The sequence below is a fragment of the Aptenodytes forsteri genome, unplaced genomic scaffold (genome assembly GCF_000699145.1).
Source record: "Aptenodytes forsteri isolate BGI_AS27 unplaced genomic scaffold, ASM69914v1 Scaffold155, whole genome shotgun sequence".
Taxonomy (NCBI): Eukaryota; Metazoa; Chordata; class Aves; order Sphenisciformes; family Spheniscidae; genus Aptenodytes; species Aptenodytes forsteri.
In genome coordinates, this window is record NW_008794446.1 from 6,625,416 (window position 1) to 6,648,570 (window position 23,155).

Here is a 23,155-nt window from a genome sequence, read left to right on the forward strand (position 1 = left end):
GAGTGGTGAAACATTGGAACAGGCTGCCCAGGGAAGTGGTGGAGTCCCCATCCCTGGAGGTATTTAAAAGACGAGTAGATGAGGCGCTTAGGGACATGGTTTAGTGGGCATGGTGGTGTTGGGTTGACAGTTGGACTCGATGATCTTAGAGGTCTTTTCCAACCTCAATGATTCTATGATTCTAAGAATAGAGAGCAGTAAGGACATACTAGATGGAGTTAATGAAATGTTTTGGAAAGAGAGCTACAAATGCTGGGTGAAAGTATAAAGAAAAAGAAGTAAACTCAGAGAATGATGGACCTAGGCTAAGATTTCTGACTCCTCCTCAGAGCTCAAGATTTGGGGTCTCAGTTGGGACCTGCCACCCAGTTCCTGGGGTAAGGATCCCATTACTATCCACTGAATTGCGTGATGTGAGCCATACTTCGAAACACGTATCTTGATGACTGTATAGTTATAGTTGCCGTCTACCTTCAGTTGTTCCTCAGTGTTTTTCTTCAGAGCCTCTTCAAATCGGTCTGCTTTGGCCTTAAGAGATTGGTTCTGGAAGGTGAGGGTGTCTATCTGGTCCTGGAGGGGAGACACACCAATGAACACACCAACCGTGTTATCACCCCTCTTACATTCATACAAGTCAATCTGCACTGTGAAACCACCAGGGGAGCTGAACAAGGCCTAGAAACCCCTGAAAGGTGGTATTTTTTACGTAAGGCCACTTGAACATACAGTGGGGTTTTTGATAACCCAGTGCCTCAGGGAATCCCAAAATCCCTGCAACGCCTGTGGCTGGCTGACACTGACTGGCACTAGTTCATGAAATGTCTCTGATGCTACATCACCCCATCACCTTGGGCTGGATGAGAATGAGCATGTCCTTCCTTAAGACAGCTGGCATTTATATCACAGGCCATATATATTCATATATCATTTATATGAAAGAGATCATTTGGATGGTCCCTAGAGTCTGAATGAGGCGGTAGATACCCCATCCTTGCTTCCTTCACCTTTCTAGGCTTCTAACATGGTAACAAGCAATGATGAGTTAGTGGTGTGGACTTTAAATGATTGTCGTTTCATCTCAGAGCCATACACAGGAACAAAATGTTATTTTAAGCAATCATATTCCTGTAACCATCAAAGGCATTCCTGTTACCTCTCTATATACAACATCTTAAAAGCCACAGTTGCTGTGAAACTGGTGTTCTTATCTTTCATATGTGTAATTTCTTGGCTGTAACGTTACATCAGTGCTTATTGCAAAACTGCTGACATGCCTCGAACTGTCACAGCTGCATGAGGAAGGCAGTGACAGTTGCTGTGTGCAACAGTATGTGCTAGTCAGGGGTTTTAAAAATTGTGATTCATCTCTGCCTGCAAAATCAAACAGAGCTGGCATTATTTGCTGTGGCATCTTTACTCGTTCACACAAGATTTCCAAACAGCGTGAATCACCGGGGCATGCTTCTGCCCTCCCCTCCTTGGGATTTCTTCATCTAGAGAGTGAGAACAGCATGGAGTTATTAGAAGGATTGAAAAAGCCAAGACGATCTTGAGCTTGGTGTTAAACAGTGGGATGTGGGAGATGTGATGTGCAGGGCTGACCCTGGCTGGCCATAGCCTGGCTGCACAGCAGGGCTAGCCCTGGGGCATCCCTCATCAGGGACCGCATTGCCCTCCGGTGGGAATGGAGATGTCTCTACACAGCGGGACTGGCTCCCCCATATTCAGGCAGCGGGGAAGAGTTTAAAGCACAGGTGCATGGCCAGGCAGGGAGAGTTCAGCATTCTGGAGCCCCAGGGGTGCCTGCTGGAGGGTACTGTGTAGGCAAGGTGATGTTCACAGCCACTGCAGGTGCCGGAGCTCTCCCCACCATGCATGGAAGAGCTCAGCTTTGCTCCCTGTGCTGGGCCAGCAGTCAGCAGGGTCAAAAGGACATTTCTTTGCCTTATCCAGCTGACTTTTCCTCCCTTTAGGTTTGCCCTCTCTTCTCTTTCAGATAGTTAGTATTTTGCTGAACCAGCCAAGGCGGAGGAAAAACCTGAGGTGGCACCTTTGCTGCTGGATGCCAGTTCGGACAGGTGGAGGACAAGAGGTACTATAGCTGGTAAGAAGCAACGGCCTGGTGTGCTGGCAGCGGGCAACGGGGCTGGGGCTGCCCCATCAGCTGCTCCGCAACATCGTTACAGGGGTGGGAAAAAATGAAACTGCTAACCTGGAGTGACAGCCGCAGTTTTTCAAAATTCTCTTCTAATTGTGCCTTTTCCAGTTTGTGAGCAGTATTCAGTTCTGGGGAAGATACACAGACATGACATTTCTAAGTGAAGTCTAGCAAACCAGGGTCCGAGAGCACAGACATTGTGAGTCAAGCACAATTCAGGATGCAGTTTTAGGGCATGGAGGTTGAGTAGGAAACTGGTAGTAACATACTCTGTGACCTTAGATGATTTGTTTTGATCTTTTGAAAGATTTCCTGATCTTTCACTGGTTGTAGGTACCTCTATTTCTACATGACCAGCTTCTGATTTTTCAGAACTGCTCAGAATTCCCGGCTCCCGGGGGCTCTGATCTGAAAAGACTCAGTCTGACAATGGGTCATTTACCAGTTCAGAGTGAGTATCCCCAAATCAAAGATTTTAAAATTAGATATATTTAAAAGCTTGGGTTGCAATTTCTTTGGGGGGGGAGAGAGAGGGGCCAGCAACTAATATGCAAAAATGCAAATGACAGTGCTTCTCCAGGTGCTTTGGCAGATGACCTGTGAGGTTTATTCCATCAGTGAGACTGACAGAGCCCAAAGACAAAAAAGTCTTCTATTTATATTACATGATTAAAGGTTTCACTACTAGAACAACTCACCCTGGACTTAATAATAACAACCAAAAGTTTAATAACCAAATAAATAAAGTTTCATGGAATAAAGTTTCATCTCTAAACCAATGGCATCAAACTGTCATTCAGTACAGCAGTAGCACCTACCTTTTTAGTATACGGACACTCTATTTTTTGTGTCTTTACCCCCAGTCCCATAGGGTTCTGCCCTCTAACCATTGCTCACTAGCCACAGTAACAGCAGTAATAATACTAACGCTCTAGTGCTCTGTACAGCGCAGTAGACTGCAGCTGCTGCAATGCCTTTTCCATGCACAGGAGGGCATTTCATACCCGCACCAGGAGCAGGGAGCACAAACTTTGGCCAACAAAGCCTTGATAAAGCACAGCCAAGTTTTAACATCAGAAAATACTAACAAAAATGGACAGATAAGAATATCCTCAAGCAAGGAACAGCTTTCTTTTTTCATTTTCAAAATTGGATATGTTAATTTAAAAATGGTATGCTAGATACCATCTCTGCCTACAGCAGAGGGGAATAGACTGTTCTCAGCTTACATTATGCTCTGGACTGTGTCTCTAATTGACACAGTGCAGAGCTAAGCAATACAGCTTGGTTTGGGGAAAGTTGTGGGAAAACCTACTAGAGCTATTTAAAAATTAGACCTTCATGCTTATGTGTTAAAAAAAAAAAAAAAAAAAGAGGGAGATTGTACAGATAACTGTTAAATGTCAGCTAAAGCATGTACGAAGACATGTATTTAGATACTGAACTGGTAGGGAGGAAACAGCTCTGTCTGCAGCATCAAATCCCACGGAAAAACCATAATACAAAATAAAGATAACAGTGCTGAGGTGCGGATTTGCACCAGTGTGTGGCTTTGGTCTGCTCAACATGGCCAGACTTTTGCTACTGAAAATGATGAATCTTGTTTTTAGAAGCAGTGTAGGCATTTAAGCACCTAAATCAGAGATGGTCAATGAGCTCTAGCCTCCTGAGCACCTAAGCATTAGGCTCTTGAGAAAAGTCTGTGTGTGAAGTGAGGTGGAATTTGGACTCTACGTTCAGCGACCCATGGAGAAAGCCTTATCTTTGGCCCACAGACCCTCAGATAGGCTCAGGTCCAAGTCAGATGCTGTACACACTGCACACAGCCCTCCCTCACCCCTAGCGTGAACCCGGTGGTCCACCCCATGTGAAAGCACTAGACCAACACAAATTTTCTGTATCATCTGCTCTGGAGTACGAAAATCCAGGCTTACACAATCTCACTACAGTGCTAACTCCTGCTCTGGAATAGCTCTGTAGCCATTGGGTTGTCTTTGGCTTACCTTGAATCTTGCAGTCATTCTCATCCTGCAGTACTGTAATGGCGACTATGTGGTTATTTTCCAACTGTAACATTGCAGCTTCGTGTACAGCTGTGATATCTTCCACCTGTTCCAACGACAATGAATGGAGACATGGACACACGATTAGACATGCTGTGGCACACTGACAAGCCACTGCTAGAGAGCTCCAGTGAGCTGGAAACAGTAAAGGGATCTACTGAGTGTGACACTTGCAGCACCTGAGCCAGTTTTATTCATTACGAAACAAGCATGTTGATGCCTTGAGTGGTAGTGTGTAGTCACTGCTGATAGTATTTTTGTTCTTTTAACTTAATGGTGATAAAAGAGGTACATAAGAAAGCAAAAGTCCAAAAAGCCCTTAAGCGAAGAAGCCATTTATGAAATGTTCAGAAATCTCAACATTCCATTAATCTAAATTATATTAATGACCCGACTCCCTCTGATGGTCAGATAAATATGCACAGTTCTGAGCCATCCTGGTTTTTGTCTTCAAGGCACTTTGCTGCAATGATTTTTATTGTAAGGTCTTGAATTAACTTTCATGGAAAGTGCCTATGAATTATTCATAGTTGTAAAATATTTATTTCTAGAGAAACACTGAAATTATTCTCAGCGGGTATGTAAAATGAATTGCAATCTATCACACTTCTACTTGAAAAAAAGTATCCTACAAAGTCATCAATACCCAAATTCCTATGCCCTCTTGAATCATGTATTTTGAGTCCACATCCAATAAACTGATAAAAGATATGACAGCACCTTTTTCAGTGCAGACAGAAGAGTTTTCAGGTTGGTGTGGAAGTAAGCAAGATGACAGTGAAGCCGCAAAACTTTTTCCCGATCTCATATTGAGGCCAGAAAGAGGTCCTGCTGCTGCAAACTGCCCAACAAACTGCACCGCACACCACACCGCACACAGCCATCATGGGAGCAGGGGATGCAGCTGGAAGAGGGCTGTGGGCAGCCTGTGTTCCTGTGCACCCGATGGGTTTGGGACTCCTTCAGTACGTTGTTTGTTACTAGACTTGGCTAAAGGCAAAGCGAGATCCCTAATGATGGTGTTTTGATACGCATCATTAAAGAAACTACAGTGAGAAGTGGTGATCAAGGTTAAGTCAGTGGTCCAGAGCAGTTTCCAAATGCAATGCATCGATTTGCTTTTCTGGGTTTTGTAATCATGGTGATCTTATTCCCTACATTTAATACATTATCTGTGATATCTGGCAACGCAGAGGATCAAACCATTTTACTTTTACGACGAAACAGTTGTTCATTGCAAAGTGACTTGACTCTAAACAGCTTTTTTGCTCACTGTTGTGTTACATAATGGTAGAAAGTTACTGCAGCTGAGCATGTCTTGACTGGAATAAATGTTATTTCACTGCATTTAACTGTCAAACATATGTGTTAGATTACTCAACAGAAGCAAAATTTCCAACCGTATTGGAGAAAGCATATTCTTAGAATGAAAGATAGGCATTTAACATGGAATTTAAAATTATCCAAACTCATTTTCCTAATAATGTGGGAGCAACTCAGTGGTGAAGAACTGTTTGTGAAATCAGGCACTGGGAAGCAGATCTCTTGAGTGCTAATTCCAACTTCGCCACTAACTTACTCTATAGGCTTGATCAACTCACTTAACCCATGTCATGGTTATTTCTGGCTATAAAAAGAAGCTTGGGTGGGATTTTTAAGGCTTAATAAAGTAAAATCAAGAGGAGGCTCTAGTGGGACAAGTTCAATAAGTTGATGGACAAAACAGCTTGAGCTGAGGAGCTCAAGCGAGAAACACTGGCAAGCCAGGATTGCAGCCTTTACTTTGCAATTTTGCCCTTTGCTGCAAGGAGATATGAGAAATATTGGGATGCACTGGCACACATGACTGGTTTGTGAGGAGTTTTGGCTCTCATGCTCTGCTATGCTGAAAGATCTGCCTCACCTCCTCAGAGACAGCTGAGCCTCCAAAACCTGACAACTGTGTATCCAAAGAAACAACAGCTATCTGATGCTAAACTAAACGGTGACTACAGCAATACAGTGTGGAAGACTAAGTTGTGTCTGAAAACCACGGAATTGGGATGACTAACTTCCAAATTAGATGTGTGGATACAGAAATACATTGCAGGTCCATGGTTAGAAGGATTTTGCTATTGTTATTGCCTTCATGAATGCAAGCTCAAATTCCCCCATGAAGATGGACAGCTCAAGGACAAGGCTTTTCTCATGTCCAGCGTTAAGAGCTCTTTAGCTCATGGGTTAGGTGCCTCCACTCTAACGCTGGCCGGGACCAGCGCCAGCTCAGCAGCATCAGAGCTGAACTACTCCAGTCCCTCGAGCAGGCTTGCTCGTTTTGACATGCTCTGAGCTGGGCACTTCTCCTCTTCCTTCAAGCAGGGCAAGGAAGAACCAGAGGATTACAAACTCTTTGGGTCAGTAGCTGTTAGGTATCCTTATTCCTCATGCACCTTGGTTCCTAGATTAACAATGTTCTCCTTTTCCTTTGCCAAGATACATTGCTGGTGAGCAGCTTTCCAACCTGGACTGTCAGCCTCCTCTGATCCAAGAGCGCTTCACACAGGATGGGTGTACGGCGGAGTAGGAATTGAAAGGGAAAACCTGCTAAAACTCATCATGAGATGCTAACGGAACCACAGACTGAAAAGATGGGCTTAAACTCTGAGATCAGGGTCACAGCAGCACTTTCAAAGCAGTAGAGAGAAATGTTTGTGTTATCTTCAGCAATTCAGGGAACAAAAAGCTCTGGAGCAAACCAAAGGGCTGGAGGAGAGACAACTATTTGCCTCACAGAAAGAAAGATGTGTTTCCATTGCTTCTGTGTGGTAATGAGTAGAATCACAATAGATGAGAACATGAGAAAAGTAAGTATACTTCTAGTCAAGTCCTATGGTGACCTATATCACCCTTTCTTGCACTGATCAACTTGAGGGGAAAAAAACCATCATCTGTTCTTGTGGTCCTGGGAGCTTGCAGAAACACTTCAAAGAGTAGCAGAGATAAGCCATAAACTATATGAGCAAAAAATTAAATTAACTTGTGGAACGAATTCCTTCACAAATATTAATGCCTGGTGATCCAGGAGAGGTAAGACTTGCAGCTAGAGCTAGTATCTTCTACCAGGCAAACTGATTCACTAACACAGTGAAAGGAAAAAAAAAGCCAAGGTTTTTGGGAACACCACCCCTCCTTCATATCAGAAAGCAAAGCAGGAAATTTGAGGGGCATTGCAAGAAAACCACCTTGCATAAACTGAAATGAGAACCAAAAGACATGGCTCAGCACAGCTTCTAAGCATTTACAGAGAATGTTTGAAATTTTGAAAAATCTGGTTTGGAACACAAAAACCTATCTGACAGCACCTTTTAACACATCTTTGAAAATCAATGCACTAACAGAAAAAAGTAGTTTGTCCGGGACAAAACAGCCCAGTCGCATAAAGTCTTTGTGTTGCACGTTACAAGCCTGCAAATCAGTAACAACTAGCAGGCACAGCGATTAAAAGAGGTAAAATCCACCTCACCGAATAATCAAACCAAATTGCACGGTGGTACCCAGGGCAGCAGACACTCTGGGGCACAGGCTGGGACACGTGCTGTGTCCGACACGGCTGTCTGACCCATGTGCCAGTGAGGACCACGCTGCGCCCAGTCCCAGCGTACCATTGGTGTTACACAATAAATCTAACACCAGGCAGTTGTGACATGAGTGACATAAAACTCTCACCATCTTGGTTTGTATTTGCACTCCCATCCCAGGAGTGTTTTACAGTACATCAAGTAGAAGCAGTAAATGGTATAATTTCCCTTTTTACAAATAGTTGACCTTAAAGACAGTGGGCTGCCGTCTCTGCTGTGCTGTGTTGGTGCTCTCCTCTCCCGTGAGCTCAGTGCAGGCTAGCCCCTTTCCCTGGCTCCTGAAGGTGCTTCAGCTATGGCTGCACACTGCTGCACCAGGCTTTACCTCTTAAATGGTCTAAATTAGCTTGGGCACAAGCTCTGCTGATGGGGCTGGTTTGCTTCTGAGCCCACAGCAAGTGCTGTCATCGTCCTTGGAAACCACATGGGGCATGTCTGCACTCTGCACCGCACTGCAGCGCCTGCTGTCCGCCTGCTCCCTGGGCACGAGCAGGGGGGAGAAGCAGCTTGGACACAGGCTGTTGCTTCAGGCAGCAGCCCCAAAATGCACACTGGAGATACTCTGAGATGCAGACGTAAAACCTTCTCCTCGACCTTTGGTCACATCAATCCATCTGCTGCACACTTGCACCAGGCTTTACCTCTTAAATGGTCTAAATTAGCTTGGGCACAAGCTCTGCTGATGGGGCTGGTTTGCTTCTGAGCCCACAGCAAGTGCTGTCATCGTCCTTGGAAACCACATGGGGCATGTCTGCACTCTGCACCGCACTGCAGCGCCTGCTGTCCGCCTGCTCCCTGGGCACGAGCAGGGGGGAGAAGCAGCTTGGACACAGGCTGTTGCTTCAGGCAGCAGCCCCAAAATGCACACTGGAGATACTCTGAGATGCAGACGTAAAACCTTCTCCTCGACCTTTGGTCACATCAATCCATCTCACAGACCACATCTGCACTGCACTGTTGCTGCCAACTTACATTGCCTCAGAGAATGAAAAATTCACCCTCCACCACCTCCAGCTGCCCTCGCCATTGGCAAAATCCCCAGGCTGGAGAGAACAATGCTGGCAAACAGGTGGTCTGTTGGCTGGGCTCACATTTCACAGATGACTGGCCCTTGCGCTGCATCAGACGCCTGGGTGGCATACCCATGGCAGTGGGGGCTGCAGCACATCAAACGCTGATGGCACAGATTGCAGAGCGCACCTGAGTGCAGCAGATACTTGTGTGAGAAAAGCCCTCACAAACTGTGGTGCTGGGCGATGGGTAAGAGTTGCAGCTGGAAAAAACAGAACTGTATCCGCTGCTCACCAAATGCAAAATGAGAAAAGGCCAGGTAAAGGCATTATTGCCATAATCCAGAGCAGGATGTTCTGCCACCACGTGAGAGCTGCCTGTAGGTGAGTTACAGTGTTTGTTCACTCCAGCTGTTAAAAATAAGACTAAAGTAGATGCATGTGAGAGTATTCCTACTTACATACAGAAAGCAAAGCAAGGAGGAACACTTGGGACATACAATCTAAGAGATTAGACTGAATGGTGGAGCAGAAATCAGGGAACTCAGAGTGTATCACCTGCTTGATGTTTAGGCTACGTGTTGCATGGGCCCTATCACTTCACTGTACTGCCCTTTAACTAGCATTGCAAATAACGATGGGCAGGGCTCTGCTGGCCTTACCTGTGTTGAGCAGATTCTTGTTCAACCCTTGGTTTCACATAAATTGACTACAATAGGTGGGCTGGGGAGCAAGTATGCGTGGGGAGCAGAGCTAGTCTTAATATTTGTGTTGTAAAACTTCTGCAAGCATGTGAAGACAAGACATGGCAATGTAATGTACTACTGTGTAGAAATACCAATAGGAATAATAGGGAGGAAAAGCAGTAGTCAGGAATATATTTTTCCAGTCATCAGTTCCAGTGTCTTCATGTTGGAGTGTTCAATATATTTCATTACCTGAACCCACTCAGTACCGGCATGGTCTGCTCTTCAAAGGGAACAGGTGGATACTGACCTGATCCTGATGCTGCAATTTTACTTGCTCCAGCTGTAGCCTGTGCTGTTCCTGCAGGCTCTCCCTCTTGGTGTTGTACTCCTCCTGTAGCCGCTGCTCCAGCGCCTGCAGCTCCTCCTGCTGCTGCCTGCGAAGCTGCTTCACCTCCTCCTCAAAGCGCCTCTCCAGCTCCTCCTTCTCGCTCTGTAGTTTCTTCCATCTTGCTGCATTGAGAGCTGTGGAGACGAGACCGTACAGTCAGGCTCTGAACTCCTCGGGAGCAAACAGTGGCATCGGATCTGTTTGTACAGCACTGAGCACAGTGATTCTCGCCGACTCTGGGGCTCCCATGAATCTCAGCCATCAACAAGCTCTCGCTGTCGCTTCTCCCTCTGTCCCGCTCTCTCACACACACATACACACATGCATTTGTTTAAATAGAGGTACTGGCAGAGTATGCAAAAGCCCATGCAAAACTGGGATTTGATAAAGTATAATAATAATAATAATAAAAGCAGGGAACTCCATGGACCTGCAGGGTGACTGGATGTCCCCTCCTGGCCAGCACAGTCTTGGATCCACAAATTGAGGCTTTGGGGCTTTTACTTTGCCTTGGATATAAGAAACAGCATGTGAGACAATCACTTGACAGAAAGCCTTTCAACTGGGATACAAGATTTTCCTTATCTCCTTCTCTCAAGCCACAGTCTTGGCTAAGTCCCCACTTCCAATGATGTGCCAGAAAGGCAGAAGATGCCTGGGCTCTTGAGGCGCATCCTGAGTACATGTCATGCAGGGGGTGTGATTGACCACTTGACCAGGAGAAGGAGATGCATCTTACACATCCCATTTTCCAGCTGTTAGAAGCTGCTCACCCCATAAACCTGTCTTTCACACCAGCTCCATCGAGGACCTCTTGAATCCATTAATGCACACTTGTTTAAAATATTTTTATATTCAAACCACTATCTTGTGTGCTGCATGGAATCGGAGAGCACAAATGAAAGGCTGGTATTGAAGGCAATCAGAAAATGTGAAATTTTTACTCTTGTGAACTAACCCAGTGACCATGTCTCTGAATTCACAAGCATGCCTACAGCTAGTTTCAGGAGGCGCAACTCCAACGGTTCCATCAAGTCAAGGATGTCCAGTCTGTTTCCCCATTTGGTTCCCCACCTATATTGTTCCCCGGGTCCCAGGACAGCAGTGTCACAAACACTGTGTCCTCGGCCTTTTGCTCTGCTAAAGAACGGTTGCAATCAAGCCAGATATTGAAGACCTGATGCAAGTTGGACAAAGTCAGCCAGACTACATTTAGAAAGCAAGTTTGCTCACTTGCAAAGATCTAACAGGTAAGAAGTGATTAAAATCATCATGACCATAACATTCAGAACAACACTAGAGAAGAAGAGATGTGTTTGTAACGGCACTGCTAGACCTTCTTTCTGATTTAGACCCATAGCTGGTTTAGAAAAATGATCACCTTTTGAATATACCATCTGTATTAGCCACTCATCCTTCCTTTGCCTTTCAAAACGCACGTGCCATGCACAGACCTGTATGGCATTGTAAATCAGTGAACTGGAAGCAGCTGTCTCCCTGGGTAGACAACTTCTGAATGTTTCAAAACCATATTTATCTTATGACTGCCGTCTTATATTTGCTCAATGTCTGTGGCAAAAAAAAAAAGTGTTTCCCTGTCTCTTTCTACTATGGTATCAGACTGTGCTCATTTTTTTTCAGGATAGCAACAATTTGTCAAAGTTGCCTACAGCTGTGACCACAGCTCATGTTAGGTGCATCTGTGTGAGGTAGTTTGTGCACCCAAGCTAACCATCCCCTTCCCCACATAGCTATTTTTCACCCTGTTTAGAGATCTGCTTCCGCACTTACCGGACAACAATATCCAGACTTGCTCAGTATGTCCAGACAGATATCGCTACTGGGGTCCTGTTCTGATCCTGACGTTTTCTGAAGCACTAAGAGGGACTCTGTGTCCCTTTCAAGCTCTATGTTCCTTACAGAAAGAGGGAAAGTGAGCCTGAACCAGTGAGCTTAGCACTGCAGCAGCGGCACATAGAAAGCTTTCCCACCTGCCTCATACCCAAAATGGAACAGGACAATTTATATGGTCACTAGCTGAAATGTCTTGTCTCCTGGCAGTTTGGATTATAGCTCTAAACCCTCTCTCTTGCTTTTTGCTGTTTGATTTTCTTCGGCATGCAAAGCGATCCCAGAGCTGGAAGACAAGGGATAACTTGCAGCTCTGCATTCAGTAGAATTCAAACTTACTCAAGCTTTAAATTGGAGCTGTAATGAAGCCTGTCTCTCTCCAGCCTCTCTAATGAGATTACCCAGCACACAGGGAGGGCTGGGCAATGAAATTACATGCTCTAACCAAAAGAAAGTCCATCTGAAACATTTTCTGTAACCTGAAACACAAAACTATTCGCATCTTGCAAATCAAACCCTGATGCAGGTGCAAAATGGAGGGAAGAGGAAAGCAGTGAAAGAGTGTCTGCATGGCACGTTCCCCACACACCCAAAAACGCTATTGGAGGCAGAAAACAAGGCCATTGCCCAGGAAATTTGCCCTATACTGAATAACAAACACCTCTAACAAGAAGGAGTGATCCCTACCACAGTCTCTCAGATCAAGACAAATGAGGCCAAGGACTGGTGAGGAAAGACTGAATCCCTTCTTAGACAGGAGATGGACCTTTGGGCCTGGCTTTACTGGGGCAGGAGTAGTAGAAGGTGAAACCCGCGCAGCCCGGTAGAAGGTGTGTGGCTCCCTTACCCAGCTGGGGAGCAGGAACCAGCATGGGAGAGCTGGCCTTGCTGGAGCCAGCATTTAACCAGCTGCGGCTTCAGCAGGTGGTTCTGGTGAAGCAGGCTGAATCGCCTCCAGCAGGGCCCCGACAACAGTTGCCTGAACAGAAGACCCGCTAATGTTGCTGGAAAACAGTGAATTTTGCTTTCAGACACTGGGATATGGATACTGTAAAAGTGAGCTCCTCTTGTAGAAAAAAAAAATAATAATCACTAAGAAAAGTTACATAAATGTAATACCGGCATGGAACAAATGGCACAAGACAAACAGAGCACAACTGCTGCTATCAGCTGCTATTGAGAAGAGTTACACCCTGGTTTTCTTTTTCCTTCTCTGTAGGTGTTTCAGTTGCTGCTTACAGGCTGGAAATGACTCTGACATAACATGGTGTTTCCTGGGATGACAGCGTGCTGGGTTAAACAGGAGTGGCTGCCATTGCTTCCCTACTGCCCAAGCACCAAGTGGCTTTTACAGTGCGCAACAGATGAGCAAAACCCATTTCAGGCCGGGCTGGGAAGGTGAGGGAAAGGGAGATGTCACTAACGGACTGATCTTCCCGCACAAACCCAGCCTGAGCTGCAGCCCAGCCTCCCCAACCCTGGCACTTTGCATTCGGGGGATAATTCCCATGGGAACTGGGGGGCTGGTGTCATGTGGCCTCAGATAGGGATCATCTGCTTCTGACATGAGAAATGGGCTCTTCACCCAAAAGTGATGGCAAACCGTGCAGACTCTGCTCTTCCTCCTGACCCTTGGCCACAGATTCACAGACAAATCACAGCCACCTCACTCAGGTTAAGGGCCCTCTGACTGGGAGAAATAACCAGGAGGAGGTGGCACACAGGCTTTGGCTTTCAAACTCTCCTGAACACAGCTAATACAAATTTTAAACTTGACATCTGATTAGCTTCAATTCATCTAGGTTTTTATGCATCTCCATACCTCCTCTCAACTTACTTCACATGTCATTTGTCTGACAGCAAAGGAGCAGGTAATTCTGACATTTAATTTCCATTAGTTTGAAGGGAAACAGCTGGTGTTCAAAACCTCTTTATTCCAGGAGTCTCAGTGTTGCAGCTGAAAAGTGCTTATATTTATAATTTATAAAGATGGATGTCTTGAGTGTAGAACGATTGCTTGTCATGTTTTTCTAGCCTTGGTATTTCTAGCAAAATACATGAGAAAATCTTATTGCGTAAAATAACAAGTCCCTCAGTGCTTATAGAGGCCACATTCCTCCTCAGGGCCGGGAAGGGAGAAGCACTTTCCTATTTCACTGCATGCTGGTTTCGGACAAGGTGCGATACTTCACAGCAGTGCTGGTGGTAAAGGTTGGACGGTGTTATCCGAACCTAAATACTTTGCCTGGCTCCAGAAGGGTGCAGGTCTCCCTAGGCTGTTTTACACATCCTCCATCACTGCTATTGCTTCGGCAGTGGTTTTATTTACCAAAAGAAATTTCCTTAAAAATATATTCTGACTTTTCTGAACAGTGGATTATATCTCGCAGTTTCATTGCTTTGTATAGCAGAATCCTGCAGTTTCTGTTGAAGTTAACAAAGACTGTGTGCTTTCAAAACCAAGCACATTCAGCACCTAAATTATAATTCTGAATTAGAGCTATTGCCTAAACAGCTAAATGTTGGACACACTGCCTGTATCAACCCTGGCTAGTCCAGCCTTGTTTTACTGATTCATCCAGGCATTTGCACCAGTGAGTCTGACATGGTGAATTTACACATGAGAAATCAGGAGTTTCTGACCAACACCCATGCTGTTTAACTAGACTTGTTATTTTTAAATTAATGAGAGACTATTTATCAAAGTGACTGAGACAAGTCAGAACTACAACTCGGTTGTAGTCAAAATAACATGCTCTGTAGATGTTCCCTAAATTTCTTCATAGAATCATCTATGATTGCTGTTGTCAAATAAATGACTGTTTCATTCTTTACTTGCATAAAGCTTGGCAGAATATGTACAATATTGTACAACACACAGATTCATCTGATAGTGAGACCAAAATAACCCTCCAATAGCGCAGGTGGGCTGCATGTCTCCAGTAGCACCCACAGCCTCAGCTTGCACTGCTTTAGAGACAGAAAAAAAACTGCGCTGACGAGAACCGCTCTCATGCACATGGCGTTTGCCATTTCATCTTGTCCACAGATTTAAAACACTGGTTGTTTCACAAAATTTAATTTTATAATTTTCTTCCAAAGGAAAACAGACTGTCTAGCAATTTTTGACTTACACTAAAGAACATAAACATTCACCTTCCGTATGTATGGATACATACCAGGATTTGTACTGCTGATGAATTTTTTCACATCCTGCTGGAGTGCAATACCTCCACATGTTCATCTTTTTGTCCCTACTGGGAGTCCTTCTACCTGGGCATGTTGTGTCTCAGGGTTGTATGGAGAGGATTACCTCCAACAAGCAGGACAGATCACCAGCCACCCCGTCACTCCTAAACAGCCTCTGCTCAGCACCTTGGTGTCTCTCAGAGTGGTGGCTTGCTCAGGAAGAGGTGGCCTGTGATTGCTTCTCTCCAGTACACATTCCCACAGGACCACTGAGGAAAGGACTATCTCACACCATCTTGCCCCCCTCTGAGAAAGAAAGCATATACACATCTATGGCTAATCTCCCTTCTGAAGCAGTACAGCTCAGCTGAGACCTCAGACTGCTTTTCTGGAGTATTTGGGGTTCTTACCAAAACTGTCTCCATGTCTCCATCAGGACTCAGTTTTGTGTGGAGGAGGTATCTGCATGCACAAGAGCAATGGCAAGGGCAGGCAGTGCAGTGATCTTCTGTTCCTGAACATGCTGCTCTGTGACCCCCAAACAGGCAGTCAGTTATATCCCTGGCAAAGTTTTCCAGCAGAACCACCAGTGATTTGTATTCGCTTCAGCTGTACAAACATGGTGTAAATGGAAGCAGAGCTCTTTATCTCCAGCACTGTAACTCTCTTTCCTTCCCATGTCACCGCCACTTGCAAAAGCACTCTTGAAAATGAGCAAAACCAACCCACTAGAAAGAGGTAGAGCTTTCAAATGAGAAGCGGGTATTCAATGGAGAGCTTCAGATGTGCCCTGCCTAAAGATTGCACCAGGGGCAACAAATCCTCTGTGAGAGCCGTGGAGATGCAGAGGATGGATGAAGGCAGGCATCAGGGAATAACTGGAAATGCTGTTTTGCTATTGCTTCAGTATCCTTTGGCCATAGGGGCAATAAGGCTCTCTATGAAACAATGATCAGCCAAAAAATTTCAGAGGGGCACAGCAGGGAGCACAAGCTGTTGGGCATCAGAAAAGGGCTGGGCTCAGCTTTTCTGCAGTGGGTTGTCATAGGCAAGGTGAGGACGAAGCACAGGGAGGATCTGCAGTTCTGCCCACCTCACGGGGGTTTGGCCTGAGCCCCCCTTTGCGAACCAAGTCACCCTCCCGCCACATGGCACAACCTCTGCTTAATGTGTGACCCAGCACCTAGGGTCCCATATGCAGGGAAAGCTGAGAGGTCCCCCCTGTTCACAGCTCCAGTCATCAGTGGTTCCACCACCTTTTAGTACTCAGGGTGTCCCCTGCCCCAGTGGTCCTCCCTCCAGCCGCCCTTCCTCCTCTCCATTTGCCCTGGGGTAGATGAACCCAACATCACACCCGTTCTGGGGAGATTTAAGCCCAAAAGAACTCAGCCTGTTGGCTGAAGCCAGCACAAAAGCCCGTCTTCTCTCTCAAGAGTTGCAATGTCTTTACACCCTCCCTGTCTCTCCTGTCTAGATCAGAAACCAAACAGAAAAAGTGGTGCATGCAGATACACAGGGAATACACAGACTGAATGGGACACATTGCTTTTGCTGTCTTTCAACCAGGAAGAGACCTTAGAGATATTAATAAGCAAGTTCTCAGCTTGGTGTCTTTCAGTTTGTAGCTGAACTGCAAAACATGCAAATGTACATAAGTAAGCGATGCATTCCCAGTCACCGTGCACCACTGTGGTCCCAAGTTCCCACTTCGCATCACGCTGTGCTTTCTCCTTGGCAGTGGTGGTACATAGTTTGAGAACAGAAGCTATGGATTCATGAAGAACCATTTGTCTAGTAAAGATGATGCACAACTAGCTCCAGTGTGTGTAGTGATGGACCCATCTCCACAACAAAGAGGTAAAATCACGGTTCCCTGCAAAGCCACAAAACCCCTTGCCACTGGGCTTCAGAAGACACTTTATCGCATGTACGCAGGTTCCCCAGGATCAGGTCACAGGGAATAACTGTTTTTGTGTAAAGTGAGAAAATCACTTTTGTTATCACTTTGCTTGGACTACTTACCAACTTCATCCCTGATCTTTGCAAGCTCGACTCCTAACTCCTTTATTTTCACAAGGGCATTTTCATTCTGTTTAAGGAAAAAGAAAAAGAAAAAGAAATATGTATAGTCCCCAGGTTTATCCCAGATAAGCACTTTCACGTGTTCATTTAGTAAAGCAGATTAGATTGACTCCTCAGATCTTTTTTTTTTTTTTTGGGGGGGGGGGGGAATTATAAAGGACTCATTCAGTTTTTAAATCAAGCTTAGGAGCCACGACTCACTGGCTACAAATATCTTGTATCTATGAATACATGTACACACACTCACGTGCATGGGACAGCACGGGATACTCTATTTACTCCTATGTGTCTGAAAAGACATTTGTATTTTTCTATCATTTTGTGTTCAGTCTGTGTACCATTTATGGCTGGACTGCATCTACAAGATGGTTTTATTAATTCTGTTAAAACATTTTCATCTATTTATGCCTGCATTTAACCACTTCTAAACATAGTAATATGCTCACACAGTCAAATTTGCAGAGCAGATTACTGTATTTACATCATTCTAAGCATGGTGGGCATACCCATACAAACACCACTAATGGCCTGATGTTCATGCCTATCTCCACATTTATTTCTGGTATTTTCTTGTCTGTAAAGGACAAGAGCTCCTTTGGTTGGCCTTTCTCAAAAGAAAACTGAATACTTAAGGAATTAAAACAGATGAGCTGGCCAAAGGAAAATTAAAACGTATTTATGTTAACAATGCTAAGGTGTTATTACTGAAATGCAAGATATCTCATGAGTGCTGTGCAAACTGACAAAAAAAAGCCTCAGGAAAATCTGTTGGGCTTTGGTTTAGTACAATAAATCCCAGCATAATGGTTCAAGCATAAGGACACTTTAAATTGAAATGTATCCTGAATCACATTAGGAAGAAGACAAAGGAATGTATCCTGCTGGGAAGTTCACCAATGATTAGGAAATCTAGATCAGGCTACTATAAATATGTCCTAGGTTAGAAAAGGACAAGAATCTTTAAAGGACATTACAGAAAAATCATATCCAAGAGAAAAGGCAGTGTAGTAGCAAATGGAATTAAAAGGAGTCCTAGAAAGTAAATCTTTCAGTAATAAGCAAGCAAGGCTAATAAAAATCAGGGCATAGAAAGGATTAGTTTGGCAGCAGGATATATAGCAGATAGGATAGCAAATTAGTTCTGTCTTACCAAAATGAAAGTGGAAAAAAAAAGATTTCAGAGCTTAATGTTTCTGTTTATTTTTCCTGCATCTGATTTTCAACTCTGTTAAGAGAAATAACACAACAGCTTTATTTTTTGTAATACCAGGAAATTGGAATCTGGAATTTAAATGAATCCTTTATACACTGCCCTTTTGGGATGATTTCTACCAGTTCCAAGGGACAAACTTTCCGGAAAGTTTCGCTGTAAACTGAGCGATTGGCTGAGCTGATTCGAGAACCTCGAGTGCCTGAGGAGACCCAGGCTATGCAGGCATCTTTCTTACTCAGTTATGGGAAGAAGCCAGGCACACAAGGCTGGGCTCCTCCAAACAGCCAGCTCCATACACTGCTGAGTAATGCACAGGGGTTGTGTGCCAGGACTGCAGAGTCCGCAGTCCTGACTGACTGCATTAGGCTCAGAATAAGACGGAGTGGAGTTTTGTTGTTGGGTTTTTGTTGTTGTTGGTGTTTTTTTTTTTTTAATTATAAAAAAGCTATGAAGAAATAAAAAGGTCTGGATAAATATAGCCTGGTATGCTAAAAAAACATAGCCCTTCACACAGATTCCCAAACCAGCGGTCTGACAGAGATAAGGTTTCCCCTTTTGGAGAACATCACTGCATCTGCCCATACCGTCTGTTGAACTCACTGGAGTAATTTTAAGAAGTGTTCTTGACAGATTGCCAGAACTGGTGCCCTTGAAGGCGTGTGCACAGGGATATACTGGATATGGGACTTGCAGACGGGAAGAACCCACTCAAATTACCAGCTCCCACCATTTGAAACAAAAGCCATTTAAAGCAAGGAAGCTCTGTACAAACCATTGCCAGCACCTACAGATAAGCAGAACTCAGTAGGATTGTTACTATTCTACCTAACATGAAGAAAACGAAAAGCAAGTAACAAAATGATATCTTAGGAAAAAAAAAAGTTGTTAAAATTTTGATCCCCCATAAGAGATACTACAGACTGCTTTTTTTACATTATGTTTTATCTTAGACAAGGTTTGTCCTACCCTTGAGGACACTTGGTGATGAGACCCTCCCCAAAAGAGTGGAGAATTGCCATGGTGCCAGCTTAAAAATGCTATCCCATAAGTCAAGCTCCAGCATGGACACCACCCCACCAGGACAGCGGACCTCCTGGCTGCCTTCCACCACACTGGGGCTGTGGTTTCCAGAGCAGCCTCCGGGGCTATCTCGAGCAGCCGGTGTTGGCACAGCTCAGGTGCCTTCGCTGTCATGTGCCTGCCACGCCAATACTTCTTGCATTGTACTTTACTTTGGTTAGAGTTTTCTGACTGCTCTTCTGGACCTCATGTTTATGTTTCCTGGGAGGTTAGATGTGCAAGGGTTGCCCTCAGTGCCAAGGTCTCAAGTAGTCCCTCTTTCTCAGAGGGTTCTTCTAGAGAGCAATACCACATGAGTCCTTATCTTCCTCTTATGCAAGAGAGATAAGGTGTAGTTTTGGCTAATCATCGTATCAGCCCCATGGTCTCCTGGATGCACAGTGAACTTACAAATCTCGGACATTTTCTGTTACTGTAACCTGCTTTGTCAGTGTAACATGATAGGTTTGGACTGCATGTGTTCCTGCGACCAGTGTAAACACGACATTAATACAAACCGAAAAAGCCTCTCCTTGTTATCATCAATGTGGCTCTGCAGATAACCAGCACTTCAGTGTCAGTGCAGCCGGGGAACTGGGAATGCCAGCACTTAGGAAACCAAATGCTACAGTAGAGCAAAACTGTATCTGACATGAGAATGTAAAGCTATCAGGTCCAATGCTGAGATTCATATAGGTCCAATGTCAAAACATCAAAGCAATTAGAAAATTCAGAAGCACGTGAGGAAAAATCTGCCAAAACAAATGTGTAAGAAACCAAATTAATGGGATATCCCATTGAATTAATCAATCTTCATTAATATTTATCTCAACAAAGTATTTGAAAGAGAAGACAGAGTAAGCAGCAACCTTTGCTGCCCTCCCAAGAGTTTTCTGTCTAACAGGCTCAGCGTATCAAAGGAGCTTTGCAGGCGCCCTTCACTAGGCACCGGCTGGAATCAAGCCCTTGAGGGTGACTGACTAAGGGCGAAATCCAACTTAGGTTTAAAAAGGCTCAGTGACCATACTAGTGACACAGCCATTTCCAGTGGGTGAAAAGGTCACAGACACTGTAAAGAGGTTGTGCAAATATCCAGCATTTCAGTGTGGCAGTTAAATGGTGAGGGAGAAAAAAATTGCTTCGATGTGATTTGCGATTAATTTTTTCTGGCCAAAATGTGAAACCAAAACAGTGGGTTTTGTACAAATTAAAAGGTTGCATTTATTTTTCAGGTACTTTTAATGAATGATGGATTTCATTATTGCCTGGAAAACTGATGAGAATGGTCTTCCATTGGCTGCATCCCAAAAAATGAATCTGGTACTTAAGTACTTTCATAAAATAAAATTACAATCATGATGGAGATGAAGGAAACCACCTTCCTCATACCTGTACTCTACAACACAATGGTTAAGTCTTGTATCTGGAATATGTCCCATCTCCTCAGACAGAACGAAAAATAGAATAGAACAGGTAGAATGATATGTTTGCTCTGTGCTTAAACTACTGCTCTGTTGAATGGAAGACACAGCAGCGACTCTTTTTCCTATCATCAGCTTTATAACATGCAGACCTCCCAATACTTCTCCCGTGAAAGGCTCAATGTCGGACTGCATTTCAGCAAGTAAAACAGGCACTGAAAATGGCACTTATGTATTTTCCATTGGTGCAACATCCAAGCAGCTCCAGAACCATTGGCAGGTAGGCAGAGAGGTAGGAAGGAAGAAGGAATTCATCCAATTAAGTAACAGTGGCCAAAACTTAGCAGTGTAGTTCAGAAAAAAATCTGCAAGATTTAGGTATAACTGCATGTGAGGATCTGGAGAAATAACTTGGCAAAAGATGCCATGATACAGGCCTGAGGATGGGCAAGATGCTGATGTTGTCCAAACAGACTAAGGGAAGTAGTGATGAAGGCTTGTGGGGAGAGGAAAGGCTCTGCTTTAGATGCATGGAGCTTCAGCCAGCAGTTAGACATCCTCGAGGAGACATCGTCAGGGAGACAGGTGAAGATTTTACTTTGGACCAGGAATAATTGTGGGATGGGGAGGCAGAGTTGAGGTTTGCCTTAGAGTATCTCTCTTCTGAGAACTGCAAACTACCTGAGAGATACTAATTCATTAGAAATGCTAATTAATTAAACCTCCAGGTACTTTTAACAATAGGTAAGCAATAGTAGATCTGCTGCACAAATGGGTCAGATCAGGCAAGGAACATCAGAAAATTGCCCAGACCCACATAGGAAGTCAACTGCACTAGGAAGTAAACATGGGAGCCTGGAGTTACCTCCCCAAATCGACATGTCTCTCCTCCCTGCCAGCCTACATGCTTGCTTATATTCTGAGGTCCAAATATATGTACATTATCTCCATGCACACTTCCCAGTTCTCTACAATACCTCTTAAAAATATGTACTGCACACAGATGCTCTGTAGCACTTGTTATTAAAACTGCTCCTTCAGAAAAGCTTTTCTGTATCCAATGCTTTCAAAATATTAAAAAAAACCCTGACCTGCAAATGGTGCTTAGTCACTGTTGTGCTTTATTCAGAGTTTCCTGGGGCAAGGCCTTTTATTATCTTTGGAAAGAGAAGCATATACATTGGGAATTCTCTTGTACCAATAAATATTTCAGATGATACTTGCAGAAGCAACAACTGAATCCCACTGCAGCTGATGTTCAAAATGATCTACAGTCTTCCTTCAAAAAAGAGGTGTTTTAACACTGCTGTTTCAATCATGCTGGTTGTCAGGTAATTCTCCCTCATAATACTCTTTAGGTTAAAGTTTACAAGCACCTAGATATCCCCCAGTGACTGTACTTTAACAGGTTTTATATTAAACATTTTTTCTTAACCTGGTTAGCAGCATATCTCAAGCTATATTTGAACGTATTATTAGGTAAATGGGAGACACAGCTTTTCATTAGACTGAGTATATGAATATTTTAAAGAGCCAAACTCTAACAAAACATACTGCACAAGCATGTGTTTCTGCCAAGATATTTTCTATTAAGCAAATTAAATGCATATGTTCATTCTCTCCCTCTTCCGTACATACTTAAAATCCAGGCAAATTTCCAGAAGAACAGCATGAAAAGCTATGTGTTAGAAATGTCCCACAACTTCTCTCCCACATGCTATTCTCCTGCTACCTGTAGCTATGTACTTACCTCTGCACTGATGTTTGATACGCGACCCATTTGCTTGGTTTAGATTCACCCTGACATAAGAAAACATGTAGTTTTGCCTTGTTTCACTTCTCCTAGATTGGAGGATCAATCCTCCATCAGACAGGAGGAACATTAGAGAGGTAAAACCTTAGGACAGCTAGAGGTTGAATAATCTCTCTTCAGACTTTAAAACTCCGTGCAAGTTTCCTTTGTAACTTGTACTCCACAGGATTATAAAAATGTATGAAAAGCGTAGCAAGAAATCAAGCCAGCTGTTACTACAGGAGATGCCAGTGGTCCCTCCTTGTTTCACGAAAATCCAACCCTCGCATTTAGACTGCAGGATAGAATTATGTAAGGCACTGCAGTGCATGTGAAAGCCACAGCTAGACTTGTCCCTAGTGAACGAGGGTTCAGCACGCTGTAAGTAAGACGAGCACCGCTCCCCGCTCCGCCACCCCGGGATGCGCGCACACCGCCGACGCCAGCTAGAAGCAGCAGCACAGGCTCAATCACGGTATCGGCTGCCTTCCTGCCCTTTCCCTAAAGGATAAAAAGAGGCAAAAGTACCGTCTCGTCCTCGCACCGAGCGCGGGAAAAACACTTGGAGCAGCATTTGCCCATCCTGGCAGGACCGCGACCAGCCGGACCGCCACCCGCCGGAC

General features: G+C 44.4%; 1 protein-coding gene across 1 annotated transcript in view; it reads right to left on the minus strand.

The window, feature by feature from the left end:
- Window positions 1-23,155, minus strand: part of MTUS2 (microtubule associated tumor suppressor candidate 2) — a 208,560-nt gene that overhangs the window by 11,096 nt on the left and 174,309 nt on the right. The window contains exons 7-11 of the mRNA XM_009290220.1: window positions 16,988-17,054; window positions 9,845-10,059; window positions 4,162-4,267; window positions 2,213-2,286; window positions 472-570 (exon numbers count right to left, since the gene is read on the minus strand). Of these exons, the coding sequence (XP_009288495.1) occupies window positions 472-570; window positions 2,213-2,286; window positions 4,162-4,267; window positions 9,845-10,059; window positions 16,988-17,054 (561 nt within the window). The remainder of the gene's footprint in view (window positions 1-471; window positions 571-2,212; window positions 2,287-4,161; window positions 4,268-9,844; window positions 10,060-16,987; window positions 17,055-23,155) is intronic.